General features: G+C 42.6%; 1 protein-coding gene across 4 annotated transcripts in view; it reads left to right on the forward strand.

The window, feature by feature from the left end:
• LOC144064312 (pleckstrin homology domain-containing family G member 1) overlaps nt 1-17,197 on the forward strand; it is a 48,493-nt gene that overhangs the window by 14,848 nt on the left and 16,448 nt on the right. For 2 of the 4 annotated variants that reach the window (XM_077586745.1, XM_077586747.1), the window contains one exon: nt 15,614-16,188. In XM_077586745.1, the coding sequence (XP_077442871.1) occupies nt 15,763-16,188 (426 nt within the window). In that variant the 5' untranslated portion in view covers nt 15,614-15,762. Of the gene's footprint in view, nt 1-4,158; nt 4,401-8,668; nt 8,987-15,613; nt 16,189-17,197 lie in introns of those variants that run through there. The other 2 variants (XM_077586746.1, XM_077586744.1) reach the window with 2 other exon arrangements.

Below are 17,197 nucleotides of genomic sequence, written 5' to 3' on the forward strand. Positions count from 1 at the left end.
GTCGAGGCAGCCGGGGTTGTCAGTGAAACTGCTGATGGCCTATATTAACAGCACACTTGATGTGAAATCCAAACCGGTTAGTGAAGTGGGCAGTTAGGCGAAGGACAGATAACAGCACAAAGAAAAGTACAGTTAGGAATTACTCAAATAACTTGAGCCTGCTGCCTTTATATAATTAGTGGAAGGTGCTGAGTCAATGTTTATGGGGGTTATGGGACATATCTTCTCTTTAGTTAAGGTGGGAGATGAGTTTCGACTTGTTGCCTACATTTGGAGGTAGCCTTAACAGCAGGGAATATTTTAATATGCCTGCGTGGGTTTTGTCTGGGTACTTCACTTTCCTCCTACGTTGCAAAAACAAGCATGCTAGTTTCATTCAACACTCCAAATTGGATACACTTGTGAATGTGAGAGTGCTTCTTTGTCACGTTGTGCTGATTAGGTGAAAATGTCAGTTGTTTTTAACAGTTTTGACATTTTAAATACAATATACCTTCATTTTCTATGGTATTTCATCCTGGATGAAATGAAAACTTGTCCGGGTCACATTTTGACCCATGATGTGCATCAAAGAGGTTAATCGGATACATTTTAACAGTATTTTGATGTTGATACAGTTATGTCACTTAAATCTAAGTTCTTGACGTCAACAAGTAGTAATTTTGGACAATCGTATGCTTCTAGTTTGAACATGCACATAGCAAAGTAAATGAAGCCATGCTTGGATGAGTTTGGCGTGGAAGCAGTTAAGACCCATAAATTAAGAAATCCAAAGCTTTTATTTGTTTTGGACTAAATTCAGCTTGAGGAATTCCCCCCCCCCCCCCCCCCCCCCCCCCCCCCCCCCTTGATTAGTCTGGACTTTTTGGGGGACAGGGTCAGGTTTTATTGGGCTCAACGTAGATTTGCAAAGCTTTAGTTGGGCTCACCTCTAATTTTGGGCTCACTGGCAACAAAACCCACCACTTACCTTATTATATCCGGCCGGGGAGACGAAGCTAGGCGCTGAGACTGGGCGAGAGCAACGAGGCTGAGAAAAGGGGACGGCGAATGAAAGCCAGGGATTGGAAAAGGGCAAAATAGGGAGCGCATTACGAGGAGACAGACGTCTGACGGTCTTCGAGAGGGGAGCCATTTTCTTTTGCTACTGTAAATAATAGCCCCCGCTTGAGTTGGACGGCTTTCACGGCTCCTTTTGTGCGCCGTGACATCTTAGGTTCCCTAAAGAGAGAGAGGCGGGCTTGAGCCTGGCATGGGAACCTCAGAGTATTAGCGCCATATGAATATGAGGTAAAGTAAGCCCGGGCAGGTCAAAGCCAAGCTGCCAACACACTCTCCTGCCTCTTTATCCCACTAAAACCCGCACAGGCAGGAGACCAACTAATAATTCACATAGCTCTCCTCACCCGTGGCTTTATTCAATTAAAGTTCCAACAGTTCTGCGACCAAATTTGTTCTTAAATCCTTCTTATGCACGCTTTGAAAAAAAAAGGATTCAACAATGTTGATACAGTGCAACGTCCAGGAGTGAAAAGAATTCCCAATCCAACACAGAACCTTTGACTGTGCTGCCATGCATAAAGTTTTAGTCTTACTGAGAGTGAATGCCGAATATCAAATTGCTTTCACTGTGATAATCATCTCCAACTAAACCATATTAAACCTGAAAAATGAGCCCAATCTTTTTCAGAGGAGACCTCCAAGTCATAAGACGCCTGCCTCAATTAGTGGCTTTTTAATGGAATATCATCCCCGAGTTTTAAAATCATAGGCTATGGATTGTTTTTGGCAGCTATAGAACACACACACAGGAAGTTTAAAATGATTTTTTTTCCTGGTGTGGTTTGAAGTTCGTAGCTGATCGTGGCTCCCTTGCTACGGTCAGTTCATGTGTTTAGTATTAAGATGAAAAGCATGACTTGTGTCAAGAATAACAAGGAGGCTGTAGTTGAACCGTCCAACTTGCTCTTAGTGGAGGTAGGCAACACAGTCGGGCTCATTCAGCGGCATGTTGGTCCATTTTTTTTCTTAGGGGGGGTTCAAGGATGTGAATTTTTATATGCGTATGGGTTAAGATGTCAAGGTCGCTGTTAAAGGCTCTCTGTTCAAAAAGCTAAACCGACCTGTAGAGGGATTTTTTTAAATTTACCAGTTGCCACTTAGATAGGCTTAAGATTCCCCTATTGGTACTTTGTTGGGTTTAAGTCAGAAGACTAGCAAAAGGACCTAATTGTTTCTTGATCAACTTCTTCAGACTATGACATCACGTGTCATTCATTACCTATAACCAAAGGTTGTTTTAAGGCTCTCTTACTTTATCTTGGCGAACTCGTGACTCATGAAAGGAGTTCGTGATAAAGACGTAAGCAGCAAAACAGCAAAGATGTCAGCATTTCCTGTACTGATCATCATACTGTATTCCTCTGGTGGTCCGAGAAAAGGGACAATGACATCACTGATATCTATGTTGTCAACATGGCTGTCACATGAGCATGATTCACCTGCCTAATGATCTTGCATCCTGTTTGATAGTTCTATCTGTAAACAACTAAATGAGACGTGCAGGAAATAGGGTGGAGCAGCGCAGTGATTATTCTTCCTGTTGTTTGCAGAAACATGGGAAGGGTTACAAAATGAATTTACCGTCTTTTGACAAGCTAATTTGTGATCATTTTAGAAAATCTATGATTATCAGGCAGCTTATCTCCATTTGTTTCCGTTTAAAAGTGCAAGGTGAGGCTTTAACTTACTAAGACGCAATGTAGTTGTTTGTGGGTTTTAGAGGTTTTTGGGATAATAGCAGCCTGCTGTTGAGCCACAGCGTCTCTGTTTACACCGTTCACCTGACGGCAAAGGTTAATTGACTTGAAGCTATGCATATGGAAGTGTCACACCATCTGCAAATGCAAAGTAAACATGTGCACTTCTGTTTTTACTGAAAAACACAGCACAAATGTTCATAACATTTATCCGTGTCAGGAAGCAGGCAGGAATAGCAGCCACCGACTCCCATGGAGGGGACTTTCCTCCGTCCTCCTCGGTTTAGGGAGGCAGAACAATGAACACATGAGTCTCCCTCACACACACACACAATGATCACAAACTTGTGCACAATTGAGAACAGGAGGTTGCATTTGCGCCTCCAAGATGGCCGATTCCTAATCTTTACTGGCTGTTATTTTTTGCTGTTAAGTAGGGACCAGTTTTGGGAGTCAATGATTATGAATTCCTTCCCTTCTGATGAGTAGTGTTTTTACACTCAAGATGCAATGACCGCAATGACAGGTCTAATGACTATATTCTGTCTACATTTTGATAACAAAAGGTTTTCTCTTGGTCTTGGTCATCTTTGGTCCCGAGCAAGTCTTTGTCTCAGCTAGCTTGGTTCTTAGTATAGCACCAATGAGGAGTATGCTTTACTAATCTAATCTAAGATTTACACATCCAAATTAATTCATGTTGGTTCTCAGGAAATCGAATTGATCATAGCTGGACAGTTCTGGTTTATGGTCCTAGTCTAGTCATGTCCCCTGGCTTCTACTGGTTCCAGATCAAGACCTGGTTTGGTCTCATGTCAGTTTTTCCTCAAGACCCGTCACCATACTCAACTCGAGTTCTGCACCTAGGAGGACCTAATCAAGAATTATCTTGTACTTGCACTAAAACTCCTAGAACAATCAAAACAGGACTGTTTGACTGTCAAATCAATGCTCTGTTAACGAAATGAGAATATTCACAGGCGAATTTTCTTAAATCAAGACTTTGAGTCTTGAGTTAGCTCATTCCATCTCCAATGTAGTCGATGATCCTGACCAGATCTCAGTGTCCAAGTCAGAAATTAGTTTGGCAGCATGCCCTCCTTTCCTTTCCTCTTCCACATGACTTAAAGACATAAATTGGAATCGCCCTTGTCACATTTTGGGTCAGTTGCCCACCGCAGTCCTGGCTGCTCCCCTCGTCTTTGCATCCATCCCCCAACCGCACAAACCCAGGAAAGGGGAGCACGAAGGCCAGTTGGTAAGTCAAAGTGAGAGGAGCCAGTCTTGCAGCAGTAATTGGTCAGGAAGTGGGCTGCTCGGATTCACGAGCTCCTCTCACTGTGTTCCCCACCGCCTCCTCCTCTTCCTCCCAGTCAGTAGGCAGTCACTTTTGTCGCTTCCATCATATCCATCCCCGCTCAACCACTTCCCAGGCTCTCTCACTTTGCCCCAGCGTCCCAAGCTATCGAAGCTGACTTCATACAGGTGTGGAGCACTTATCGGACCGCCTTAACAAGACCAACCATGTCTGCTTTTAAAAAGTGCTACTGTTGAAACCCTCGGACATGGGATTATCACATGAAAGGATACTGCGCTACTGGCTTCAGAGGCAAGGGTAGTCCTGGGAATGTTCGCCCTGAGGTGAGTGACAGCTTGTCATTGTCTTTACGATGGCGACATAATGAGTGTTGTCCAAGTGCAAGACCCCAAACTGAGCTCATTTTGTCTGTTCCAGGAATAGATTTACAGTATGGAGCTTTTGCATCAAAGATATTTGGACCTCTTCAATTGTGGAGTCCTAACTTTCAATTTAGCTTAAATGCCCCGTTACCTTACTGGTTTAATTAGACAGCATGGCAGAATAACACATATTATTTAACTCTTTGGATTCCCATGCCCTCTGAGGCCAGTTAAGAAGTCGTTCTGTTACATTTTGTTTTCTTAAGATAACCAGCACATCCTTTAAAAATCTATACCTGCTTATTTAAAAAGGTTTTCTATCTTTACCTGAAGCACAGGGTCATTCTGCTACCGATTTGGGTACCGTCACGTCCCCATTCTGTTGAACTGGGACAGCGACAAATGGGACACACACCGAGGGGACAGATTTATTGTGGCTGACAGTGGTTGACACCATTGTAGCACCATGTTAATTAGATCTATGCATTCAGTCAATTAGATATTTTCAACCAATGTAGAGTTTTTACTTTTGCTTCAAATTTAGTTTGAAAGCAGATGAGAAAATACCTACTTTATTTATTACTCTGGACAAAATTTTTACTTGATCGTAGGTGACATAGTTTTAGCATGAACACTTATGATGTTATTTTAGTATGTGTCACGTGTTTCCCTTTGATGGCTGAAAAGTCCCTCGCTCCCCGCTCTGCTGGACTCCTTTTCCTGAAGTTGGACCCCCATGTTGCATTTTTAATCTCAGGCCAAACAGAGCTTCCTCCGCATATCCGCCACTGTATACGCTCAATAACTCACATACCCCTAAAACATAGCAACTGTGGAAAGAAAATATAGGATCTAAGAACACGTAGTAAATCACTTGTCTCACGCTTAACTCTTAACTCGTGCGGGAAGCATACATTTTATAAAGCAAAGCGAATGCGTCATGGATTTTTGGAATAGTTGTTCACAAAGTATGCTTATACTTAGAACATGACACACTTTTTTTTACAGTGTAATCTGCTATCAGTTTTGCCTTTCCTACAGTACAGCCACGGTGCCACCCCAATAGTTATTGTCAGGATGCCATTGTGTGTAGTTTCAGTCTGCCGGACATTCCTTTCATTTCCCTTTGGACTCTGATACTTTTAAAACTGAAATCTCTTTGAGGATGACAGTAAGACTCCCAAATTCCTGGACTTGTCTTGGCACTGTAAACGGACAGGAGAAAGCTTGGGGAATACCAACTGGGAATCTGGTGCGATAAAATCTGGCAAAGCGTCATCGATACACGATTCAAGCAATTATTCAATACTTGAACTGATGGATCGAATTAAACTCTTATTCTTCCTAATATGTCAAGTTCATTATTTGAGGCAGTTACGTAGGGAAAAAAACGAAATTCAGAAGTAGGTGGTAATGGTGCTCTAGTATTAAGGTTTTAAAAGAATTTAAGAGGCAAAGACTAGGAAGATTGTGCTAACAATGAGCCTTGTGAATTTTGTGTGTGTCTGTCTATGGAATGAAAACGATGTGTGTCAGTAGATGATCCATCTTGCCGGTGACAAGCACAGCGAGGGGCTCCAAGGGAGGGGGAAACTGTATATGAATGCCCTCTCGAACCTCCACCACCCGCAAACCCGTGCCATTAGTCACAGTCTCACTCATTCTTCGCATCCGTTCTCTCTGCGTGTCTTATTGACTCGTATATGTCATACACTGGTGTGTGTGTTTTTTTTGTCTCGTTACACGCACTTAAACACTTAGGAAAAGACGTTAGCTTCAAACTTCAGCTTACTACGCGGTTCACAAGCAAACATCGTATGTGTGCTCCAGTAAATGTTGAATAGGCCGTGTGTGTAAACACTGGGCAGTCTGATGGGGAATGAAGCATCTTATTGGCTGGATCCTCACATCATGACACTTTCCCTAAGGGTGGAACGTTTGTTGTTACCATAGTGATGCTCGGAGAACTACTGTATAGCCAAAAGAAGTCACTCGAGATGACCAACACAGCAAACCAGTATGGCAAAAAAATGTAATATTTGACTGGTAGATCGAATATGGGTTGAAGATTTATGAAAATATGTATTAATGACATCACGTGGAAGGGCAAGAGATTTGGGATACCCACATTTGATTGGGTAAAATTGTTCGGGCATCGGTAAAATGACTGCTCTATGTCAGGTAGCCACTTCCTGGAAACATTGGGGTTTATTTATGTTTCTCTCCATTACAAAACATCAGAAAAAAACAATTCTATTTATTTCCAATCTATTAAATAAGACTCTTTACATTGGGATTGGCATCTTTGACTGCAATTGATGGGAATAGATGCGACAAAAGGGGGAGGACATGAAAGACTAGGGTATGTCAGGGCAGGGCGAGTAGGACATTTTAACTCATCCAGGGATTTTGACTTGGAGTCTAAAATGGACGAGACGTATATTTCTGTCAATGGTAGCCATAAGCATTGACCAATTTATCTGCCTTATGTGTTGTGAAACTGAACTAATGTAGCTCTGAGGTGGACATTCTTCGGGAGCAACCATGGGCCATCAGATAAGGCAGTACGTCGCTGCATTTTTCTGTCATCAGCTGGTCACGCTCGACTGAAGCGAGGCGTTGGGACTGTCGCCGCCGTGTGTGTTTACTAAAGTTCGAGGTGCTCATTACGCTCGGAGGGGGGCGTTTGGATTGGGAGTGGAGCTTTTAGGCCTTCGCGGGTCAATGGACCTTCAGGCCATTAAATTCAGAGGTCACGCTTCTTGGGGTCCACAGAATAGTATACGGGGTCTTGATTATTGTATCGCCAGGGAGCTGGGGGAGAGGCCCCATGCTGCTGGGACCAATCCCTCAGTTTCGCCGTCTGTCTTCGTCAACACTATTGTTCTCCTTAAAGAGACACATACGCTTCTTTCTCTTGTCTAATGCGCCTCGATTGTGATTGCAGCACCCCAAGAAAAGTACACGAGTTCCTGGATTTACAAGGTTCAACTTCTCTCATGCTAATTTGTCTCCCTTTGTCTTACATTGGATTTATCTTGTTCTCAATTGACTTGATTTGACATGTATCTTGTTTTATGAACTGATGTGAAGGATTTGAAGTCCCTCATCAATCAACTTTAGGCTTGTAACTCAAAAATCTTGAAGATGCTGTCTTGCTATACTGCATAGCTCTCTTTTGGTATGTATTTACTATTTCACAGATCAAATGCTCTTACATGTGGGAAACAAGAACCTTATTAGACTTTACAACCCATTCTTTTCCATTGTTTAGGGATTACTTGAACATTTTAACATGAACCTTTTTTGCCAATCTGTAGAATGCAGTAGAAAAAAATATAATCAAAAATGATTTTAACTCGTTAGGCTGCCATTGACAGTAATAGATGTCAAATTCATTTGAAATAGGAGGGATGGCAGTGAATTAACATTTGTTTACAGTTAAAATGGTTTGGACATCTCCTAGGGACAAACTAATTTAAAGACTTAAGTTTTTAAGAGCCACATGATTGGATGTCTGTCGTTGTCAATGGCACTGAAAGAGTTAAATCTTGTTTTTTTGTGTTACCCAACTGACAGCAAGATTTGAATTCTGGTCAAGGTAGCCAACTGTTGTTAGTTTTCGCCAATGTATGAAAGATGAGTTTTATAAGCGATTTCAAAACTAAAATATCCTTAAATGTTGGTTGTGAGCAGTTCATTGTACAACCAGCCTAAGTAAGTAAAGCGATATCATAAATTTGAATGAATTTCTTATATATGAATTCAGTATAAGGCGGCATACTATAATCAATTACATTTTAGAGTTTGATCATAGTCTGGGACTGGTTTTGACATGGGTCATTTCTTTGACCCCCAACCCTAACATTCATGTACATGATGTGTCCCCCACACCTCCTCCCATGTCTTTTCTTACCCTTCTTTGTACTGAATTTTCTCTGATCTTCCACACAATGCCGCCTCTCGCCTCGGAACCAGGATCTTTTGTTTCCGACTGGACTACCGGTCAAGCGCACCCCGTAAAGCCTGTGATCTCTCCCCTAATCGTTCCGCTCTGCTCGTACGTGAACTCGGGACGTGGGGAGGAAAGATGAAGAGGCAGGAGAGAACTTAATGGGGAACTCCTTGTCATATTTGCTTGGGAGAGCCGGGCGGAGGCGGAGTCAGGGGGAGGGGAAGGAGCCAGCGGGGAAGGAGCAGAGGCCATTCACACAACCAGAAACACGCATGCATTCAAAGGCGCTCGGGAACGCTTTTAGACACACACACTCATGCGTGCGGTGGATGCGTTGCCACGGGAGGGAAGGATGAAGAGCAGGGCGAGGAAGGGATCCGCTTCACAATTGCACTGAGGCAAAAGGACACAGTAGCCAGCCCGCCAGTCAGTGTATGTATGAGTGGACTCCACACGTTTGCTCCCGGGAGAAAGGACTCACTATGAAAGGAAGAATGCTGGAATTGCTGGAAATACTTCTGGGAATACTTGGACTATGTGAACGCCTCCGCTAGATTGCTTTGAAAAGTTTTATTGGTCATCATGCCGACCGGTAAGCACCACAACTGAGTTTGTAGCCTGGTTTAAATGGTGGGGAAAAGGTCATGGGATTAGATTATTGATGGTGATAAAGAGTTTCTCTGGAGTGTTTAAACATCACATGCAAGTTTACTGCATGATTAGTTGCTGTGATCGTTGGCCGTGTTGCTATTTGTTGCTGTGTGCATGTGATATTTTGTCCTCAGTTGACAGCTGTGTGCCAAGTGGCACCACAGCGTCCGGCCTGTTGGATGAAGCGCTTTTTTTCCTCACAGAGGGTGTTGAAAGGCTCACAGGTTCAACAAGAAATGTGTCAGTTCTCCTATTTGCGATATTCATTTGAATTGACTTTAAAGCCAGAAGTTTTTTTGTTTAGTTTTTAAGACATTTGAGGGTTTGTGCTCGAGTGTGAGACGTCCACATGGTCTTGATGAATTCAATCTGATTGTTATATTAAGCTGATTTTAGAGTGAACAGCTGCAGGATGTGGTCTTCTGTGGTTGGGCAAATCTTGTCAATAATGTCTTTTTAAGAAGTGAAATTTTGTTAACTGTTGCATTTAAAAAAAAGATTTCACTTCTGTTCCTCATTAGCAGAATTTTAAGGACATAAGACAATTTCTTAATGTAATGCATTTGACTCAAAAAATATCTTTAAAATGATATTTTATTGACTTGAATTGACCAAGTGGGAAATTTGCATGATTTTTAATTACTATGTGCATTTGGTCAAATTTGGGGAGAACTTTTTGACATCACTTTTTTCAAAGCACTCAAATCTACTTCCTTATTTTGGGATTAGATCTTGAGACAATGAAACCTATTAATGTGAGACAGTAAGTTAAAAAGCAGCATTGTGATGTCTCCAAAGATCCTCATGAGTTTGCAAACTGGTTTAATGCTATGTTAGATTAAAAGTTGCATTCAAAAGAACCCCTTTAAATGTTAATTAGGGATATAAGTAGCATCTAGCTTTACTCCAACTGTGGGAAAATGTTGGCTTGGTCCTAAAACCTATTTTTACATCCCTTTTGATATTGTATAGCAACAACAACCACAAATTGCTGTACATGAAAGTCAGCAGGGGGGTTTGATCCTTATGGTGGACCAAAAAGAGGCCCTCTCAAATACAATACATTTTATTGTGTAAGTCCAAAATCATCTGTTGTGCCAATAAATTAATCAAAGCCACGACAACAGTTTTATGAGTTTAACAGCTTATTGCTCTGACAGACAATATGTGCCAGCTTCCTCTCTTGGGAGTTTGGGATGCCATTCTGCAGCCGGTGACCCAAATTAGAGCCTTAAGGGTAACCGTATTGGGGAAGGCTGGGGGGGAGGGGTACAAATGGCAAAGCAAGGGAAAAGGGGGGATATAATTACTGTTTAGGGCAAACTATTTGGTTCTGAGGTGATGGAGACAATAGTGAGCCCTCCGTCCATGCCTCTCTGCCCTTTGACCCCCCCCCCCCCGTTACCACATCACATCATCAGGCAAGCTACTGCATGAGTGGGTGAAGAAGGGTCAAAACAGAGGGCACGTCCCTTTTGGAATCATTTGTTCCAATCAATAAGCCCTCTTTTAAGTGTGTGGAAAATGTCAGGGGTTGGACACGGCGCCGAGGTATTCCACCGGGCTGAAATCCAATCAGGTCAGAGAACGAGGCAAAGGTCGCACGGGTGTCCTGAAAGGGTGGCGGTCCCTAAAAATAGGCGCTGTAACTTTGTGCTGGGTCATTTTCCCACCCGGGCGACACACTGGGGATTTTATCAACGCTAAAAGTAAGACAGTGCAATCTAATTAAGGAATTTATCACTCATCGTGTTTGTGCATGTTGACCTTTATCCTTCTTTGCCAGGATATTTTGAAACTTCTGTGTGGATGTTTACTTTAGCCATTCTCATAATATTTTTTTAATCAAGTCCTGACACACTGAATTGTTTCTTACACAAGGCAAAAAAAAGTTCAATACATAGCAAGAAATGTTGCACAATGGAATCTTTTTATTATCAACAATAACTCCCACGTTTTTTTTGGGTAAAAAAAAATCATGAGAGATGACTAAGACATTGGCACAATCCATCCTGTTTTAAATCAGGCCTTCAAAGTAAAGCCACACTAGTAAATATTAGATATATGGTGACCTTTAAAATGTGTGCACTAGTTTTGAAAAATCATTAGAAAGATTGTAATTAAATGTAAAGTTGGTTTTGTTCTTTTTCGCAATACAAACTTATGTTATTTGACAAAAAGTACTTCATTTTAATAGTGTTGCTTTAAAAGTAAAACTTAAAAAAAACTATAAAGTAATAAATAAATCATAGAATAGAAGTCTTTGTATTTCTCCAAATTAATTTATTGGCTCCCATTGCCTGGGCTTAAAGTCCAATCCATTTTAAATGGGAGGGATTGGCAGAAACCACTGCCAACCTTCCCGTTCAAAAGAACTGGACGTCTCTTAGTGACAAACTAGTGATCAATTGATTTGTATATTATGAAAACAGAGGAACGACGAGCAAGAGCTTTAATATTTTCCACAAAAATAAACCTGATGGATTATCTAGTCAGCAACAGGTCTTTGTTAGGACAGATGAGAAATTGCTCCATGCAGGAAACCACACCTCCTGAGTACAATCCCAGCCTTGGCCTCTCCCACCTCTGCCCACTCTCCTCTGTTATTCCCAAACCTCTGGGCGCTCCTGTGAAATCCTGAGTGACACCTCAAGGTCCTTAGCGTCAATTGAAATCAAGCCTGCGTCTCTATTGTGGGGGGAGGACGACAAATTTGGACTTTATGCTGAATGGTTTCAAAATGCCGGTTTCTTTTGGATGGGAAAGGGAAACATAAAGCGGGGGGGCATTGGGTGTGGGTGGCGTTTGACCTTTTTGTCCTCCCACTTTCATTCTTCGGGCCTCTTTCTCCCTCTTGTACATATTCCACATTTTTGCAATATTACTGTATCTTCTCTTATGTTGCGTATTTTGAACATGAGCTCAGTTGACCTAGAAAAAGAACATGTGATCTTTACCTAGGTTGGGCTGAATATCATAATAATAATTATGGAAGGCTCATAGCATGCAATGAGAGGCACTGTTTATTAAATATTTTACCTCCAAAATTTAGAACACATACTGATAAAGTATGGGGGAGTTGAGATAGATTTTTTTTATGACCCAAAACAAATGTGAATAATTGAATCTTTGGGCCCAAAAATGCATGTTTGCAGAGTCTCACTATAATGTATTCAGAAAAAAATCTCTGGCCTTTAAAACAATACATGTACCGTGACCGTTTATCCTGGAGCAAAATGCATTTAAACTTTCTTTATTTTCTGTGTGGAAACGTGGTTAACCAGCATCTTGGAATGGATTCTTTTCATCCTCTATACTACATACTTGGGTTGGCGCTCTTCTGATCATTTCTCACATTTCACCCTTGTTTTATTTGGCTTTCTTATGTGTTGTTTTGCACCGTATAATATTCAAAAGCAATCGTGCGAGTAATGTTCTTGGACTCCGCCGAGCTGTATTTTAGTGGTCAGCTGGTGGCAAATAACATTGTGTCAAGCGCACCAATTCCAACTTTCACTTGACCGTGTGTTGTCCGTTCAATATCAAAGTACTAAAAGGACACTAGATTTTTTTTGTCTGTGCTCCAAGTCAATCACTCCCCGCTAACCGTGAGAGTGCACACTTATGTTCTCATATTTGTGAGTACCCTTGCATGTGTTCCACTTGGTGGTCCATAGTCAAATGCAGCGTATGGGTATTTTTACACAGTAAAACTATATGATTTAAGAGACGTGGTCCGCCCCCATGGGAATGCACTGTGGTAATATGCCTACTGCGCATTTGAATGATGGGAAATGGAGGACAAATTGAATGGCAGGAAAACGCCGAAGGCCACTCGTTGTAGAATATTTCACATATTTACAGCTTCAATTCATTCCAGCTATGAAACAAAGTGCCCTGTTACCTTAGTAACATTGTTTTCAGCTATTTTGATTTGAAATCTCTTGAGCAGATCTTCTTCACCTGTCCGCCGTAGGCCACTCGCAAATCGTCTTCAAAGGGGGCCGTAAACAGACGAGGGGCTCGCGGTGTGCCGGCCGGTCTGAGAATAAAGAGCACTTCAACTTAGGCCATAAAGTGTGCAATTGAGCGGCGAGGTGAAGTGTAACACAAGTGGCTGACTGGTGGAAAAGCTGTAGAGGAGTCTCACACTGCATCTTTGCAGTTGGTTGTTGACTTTGTGACATGTAGGTTGAGCTGAGTTCAAACCTCGACAGAAATGACTTGGTGAACTCTTAAATACTTTACGTGAAATAACAAGACTCCCACTTTTGGTGAGTAATGATCACAATTGCCCTAGAAAATGTGTGTTAGAACATCAATATGGGAAAAGACTTTTTGAATTACTAGTTGTTTTCCCAATTGGCAAGACTCAAATTCATCATTTGGCTGCTTTCTGTGTTGGTGGAGTGCTGCATTGTCAGTTTGATGGTTCTTGCTGCTTTGGCTCCAGACAGGCCTGATGTTAAACATATTAAAGTTGTCTGCCTGGTCCACACGACTCCCCACCTCCAACCGCAAACCCCTGTGCTCTTTGTTTTTGTCAAACTCAATGAAAGGCAGAGATTCAAGCCCGGGTTGCTACGCCAGCTTGAGATGACTCACCGATTTATCTTTTCTGGTGTGGTAGGTAACAAACACATACACACGGAAGGGGAAAAGTCCCAACCTGTACGCTTAACAGCCGAATTAGAGATCAGTTACACGGATCAGGCTGAATATAATCTGGAAGGGGGGGTAACCAGATCTGGCTTGTGTTAGCTCTGCGTTTGTATGTCGCCCTATGTGTGTGTACACAAGCCAATTCACCCAGGAAACGTGCAGGGTGGGTTCCAAACATGAAGCTGTAAGTTGGGAAGGGGGGCTTGGGCAAACACAAGATGGAGCAACTTCATGTTTAGGTTTCACCGCCCCAAAAAAAAAAAAATGCATGCTTTGGCTGTAAATGTGTCCATCGTTAGTTTTTTGAGTGACCCACATAAGGAAAATGCTAAAATGTCTTGTGGACATTAGAAACCCTTTAAAAGTGTGTTAATACACGTGCCCGCTGCCTGCCCATGTCCAAATAGGATACCTAATGGAAGGGTCATTAACTCACTTAGTCTTATCTCCTTCGCAATAAATCGGTGGTTTAAGTGACACACACACACACACACACATGCCATAGTTTAGGTATATTGCTCTACTGATAAGCAAGAGCGTGGGACTGTGTATGTATATTTGTTAAAGGGCAAAGGAAATGGTCAGTTAGCCATTAATATCACCATCACTGATATTGTAGCCCTTTGTCTTTGTGTACTTTTGTTTTGTTTTAGAAGACGCTCCACCAAACTAGATTATCTCCTGCTTTTCTTATCAAAGAATGAATGAGAAAAAGATGGGGACTCAGAAAATAGGAATATCCCTTCAAGTTAGGGATGCTTGAACTACTTTACGCCGTTGTATATTCTTCTGGAAGCACTCGTGCAATAATTCAGTAGATTTATAGACCTATCTTAAATGGATGAGGCACATGCAACAACAACTTTACAGGGTGGTGTGTCAGCAGTTTTGCTTATAGATTGTTTAGCTTGTAGGTCCCTCTTCCAGTTGCAGTTGCCACTATCAGTCCAAGCAGTGATACTCTCATCATATACCAGTTCAGTGTGGCAGAGAGCTCTCTTACGTACTTACTAGAAAGGTGAGAGTGTGTGTATGGTATAGCTTCCTTTTGAGGTTGCGCTCCGTTTCATGTTTCTTTTTTTTTGTGAAGGCGAGTGTGTGATCTCGGTCGCTTTGATGTGAAAAAGCCTCAGACGTTTGGCAGGTAGAGGGCGGCGCAAAGGGCATCACATGTCGGCGTGTTACTGGAATACTGGACCTGAGGGATCATAAGTGAGCCGCTATGACGAGGAAACGTAAGTTTTATGATTGACGGTTGATTACTTAGATGGTTTGTTAGTTTTTACTATTTAGGTCAGTGTTCGGAATATCTGACATTTCGGACACGTTGCCACCACGGTAACGCGATTGCAGACTGCAGAAACTTTGGAGATGTCAGTGGTTGTTATGGTGATGTTTAATCTGATTCATTTAGTGGGAGTGCTTTCACTTTAGCTGTCTTGACTGCGGGGTTCCAAGCTTTAGTGATCCCATCTAAAAGGCTCCGTCCACGGACACGAGGCTAAGAGCCAGTTTGGCACCGTCCTGACGCGAAATAGCCACAAACATAAACCTGCCTGTTTTTAGGAAAATAGGCCTCTCATTCATTGCTTTCGCCGAGTGCTGAGATTTAGACTGTGCGGTATCTTAATACATCTCTTCATCTAAATGCTCTGAATTCCTTTTAATGAGTGGATTATCTCACTTGGCATGGTGGTAGCTGCTGGCTCATCCTGATAGAATTCTTTCAGCGGCAAAACAGTTAGCGCTCATGGTTTGGCAGCTGGTCACCTTGGTTGTGGTCAGCTGGAATGTGAGGAATTATGTTTGTAAGCAGATCTGTGGAGAATGTGAACGTGCTTTTGTTTGGGCTTTTTAATACAGTGTGTCTTTTCAATTTCATCACGATTCCCTTCTTTCTTTTCAGACGACTACAGTTATCTACCCGATGCATTGCCCCCTGTCCCTGAAGTCCCGGACTCTGAGTCGGTCCTGAGCTCCAGCGACATCCCCAACCGTTGCCTCCGTAACCCGGCCTTCCGTTACGCGTCCTTGCGCTACTGCTCGGCCCACAGCATGGACTCCTCTCCTGACAGCGGCGAAAGACCCGTCAGCTACAGCTCCACTTCGTCCTCCGCTTCCTCCCGGGATAGCCACTGCTCGCTGGGCAGCCGCTCTACCCTCGTCCATACCCCCAACTGCAACCCAGTGAACTCCGACCAGGACTCCGGGGCTATACGTTTGGAACTGGTTCCCACCCAGCAGCTGGGATGTAGCGAGGAGGTCCCCAGGGATGATGGAGGAATGGAACCAGGAAGGGAGCCAGGGAGGAAGGGCACGGAACAGACACCGACAGATCACTCAGAACCGGAGCTTGATCTGGACAGGGGCGAAGAAAGAATCAGTCAGGTGCAAGGACCCCGGACGTACGTAGACCGTGTGGTGCAGGAGATACTGGACACAGAGAGAACCTATGTCCAGGACCTGAGGAGCATTGTGGAAGTAAGTCTTACACATACTGCACATCACTTTTAGCTCCTATAATATGAGAAGAATTCAGAACCTTGTCCATTTTATAGTGCTTATCCTCTCCAGAGGTCAAAGTCAGTTAAGTCTAGCGTGACGGTTGTAAATGTTTTAGTCCACCGGATCGCTGACTTTGACCTTCTTAGGAGTGTGAGATGGATTATGAATCAGCTAATAACAAAGACACACAGACATGCTTTGGGTCTCGGTGCTTCGTGTCACACACGTGACACACAAATACACACACACACACACACACACCGCCGCTTGTTGTCGGTCAGAAACTTTCAACACAATAGGGTCACCTGTGCTTGCAGCCTTCAGGTTCGGTTGAGTTACACGACACCGGTGCCTTTGTACTGCAGGAACAGGCGCACATTGAAAACGTGTATAGACATACGCTTACACAGGCACACACACACACACACTGTACACACATGTTTATACAAATGGGGCTTTTTAAAAGAGGTGAATGGATCTTGTTTATCAGCTTTAAGACATTCCCCAACTTTGGTTTGGATAGCTTGGGCTCACCTTGCTTGATCCCTCCTCTGTGTTATTGTCTCTTTCTTAGTCTCAAATGTGTTGAGCAAATGTGACATCTGTTATTCATTCCTGTTTACCAGTTTTTAATCAAATTTATAGTTTTGTTTTTGTATGCTTTAACCCACATACAAAGTGCCATAGACTTTTTCATTCTATGGTGATTATTTATTTGTGACGACATGCTTTTACTTCAAAGATAAATAATTTAACCAGCATGGTGCAAATTGAGAACCACGAGATAATTGATTGGATTATGGGACAAACATCAAGAATATGCAAAATCATAAACATCTAGAGAGAAGTAGGAAACATAAATCAAACCTGATGCCATTTTAACACAGTTTATGTGCATTTTGCTCATCAGAGCCATAACAGTAGAACCAGAACTTCGACAAAGGCAATGACTGCAAGTTAGTGCAACAACCCACGTGAAATGAGT

The sequence above is a fragment of the Stigmatopora argus genome, chromosome 19, assembly GCF_051989625.1.
Source record: "Stigmatopora argus isolate UIUO_Sarg chromosome 19, RoL_Sarg_1.0, whole genome shotgun sequence".
In the NCBI taxonomy this organism is placed as follows: Eukaryota; Metazoa; Chordata; class Actinopteri; order Syngnathiformes; family Syngnathidae; genus Stigmatopora; species Stigmatopora argus.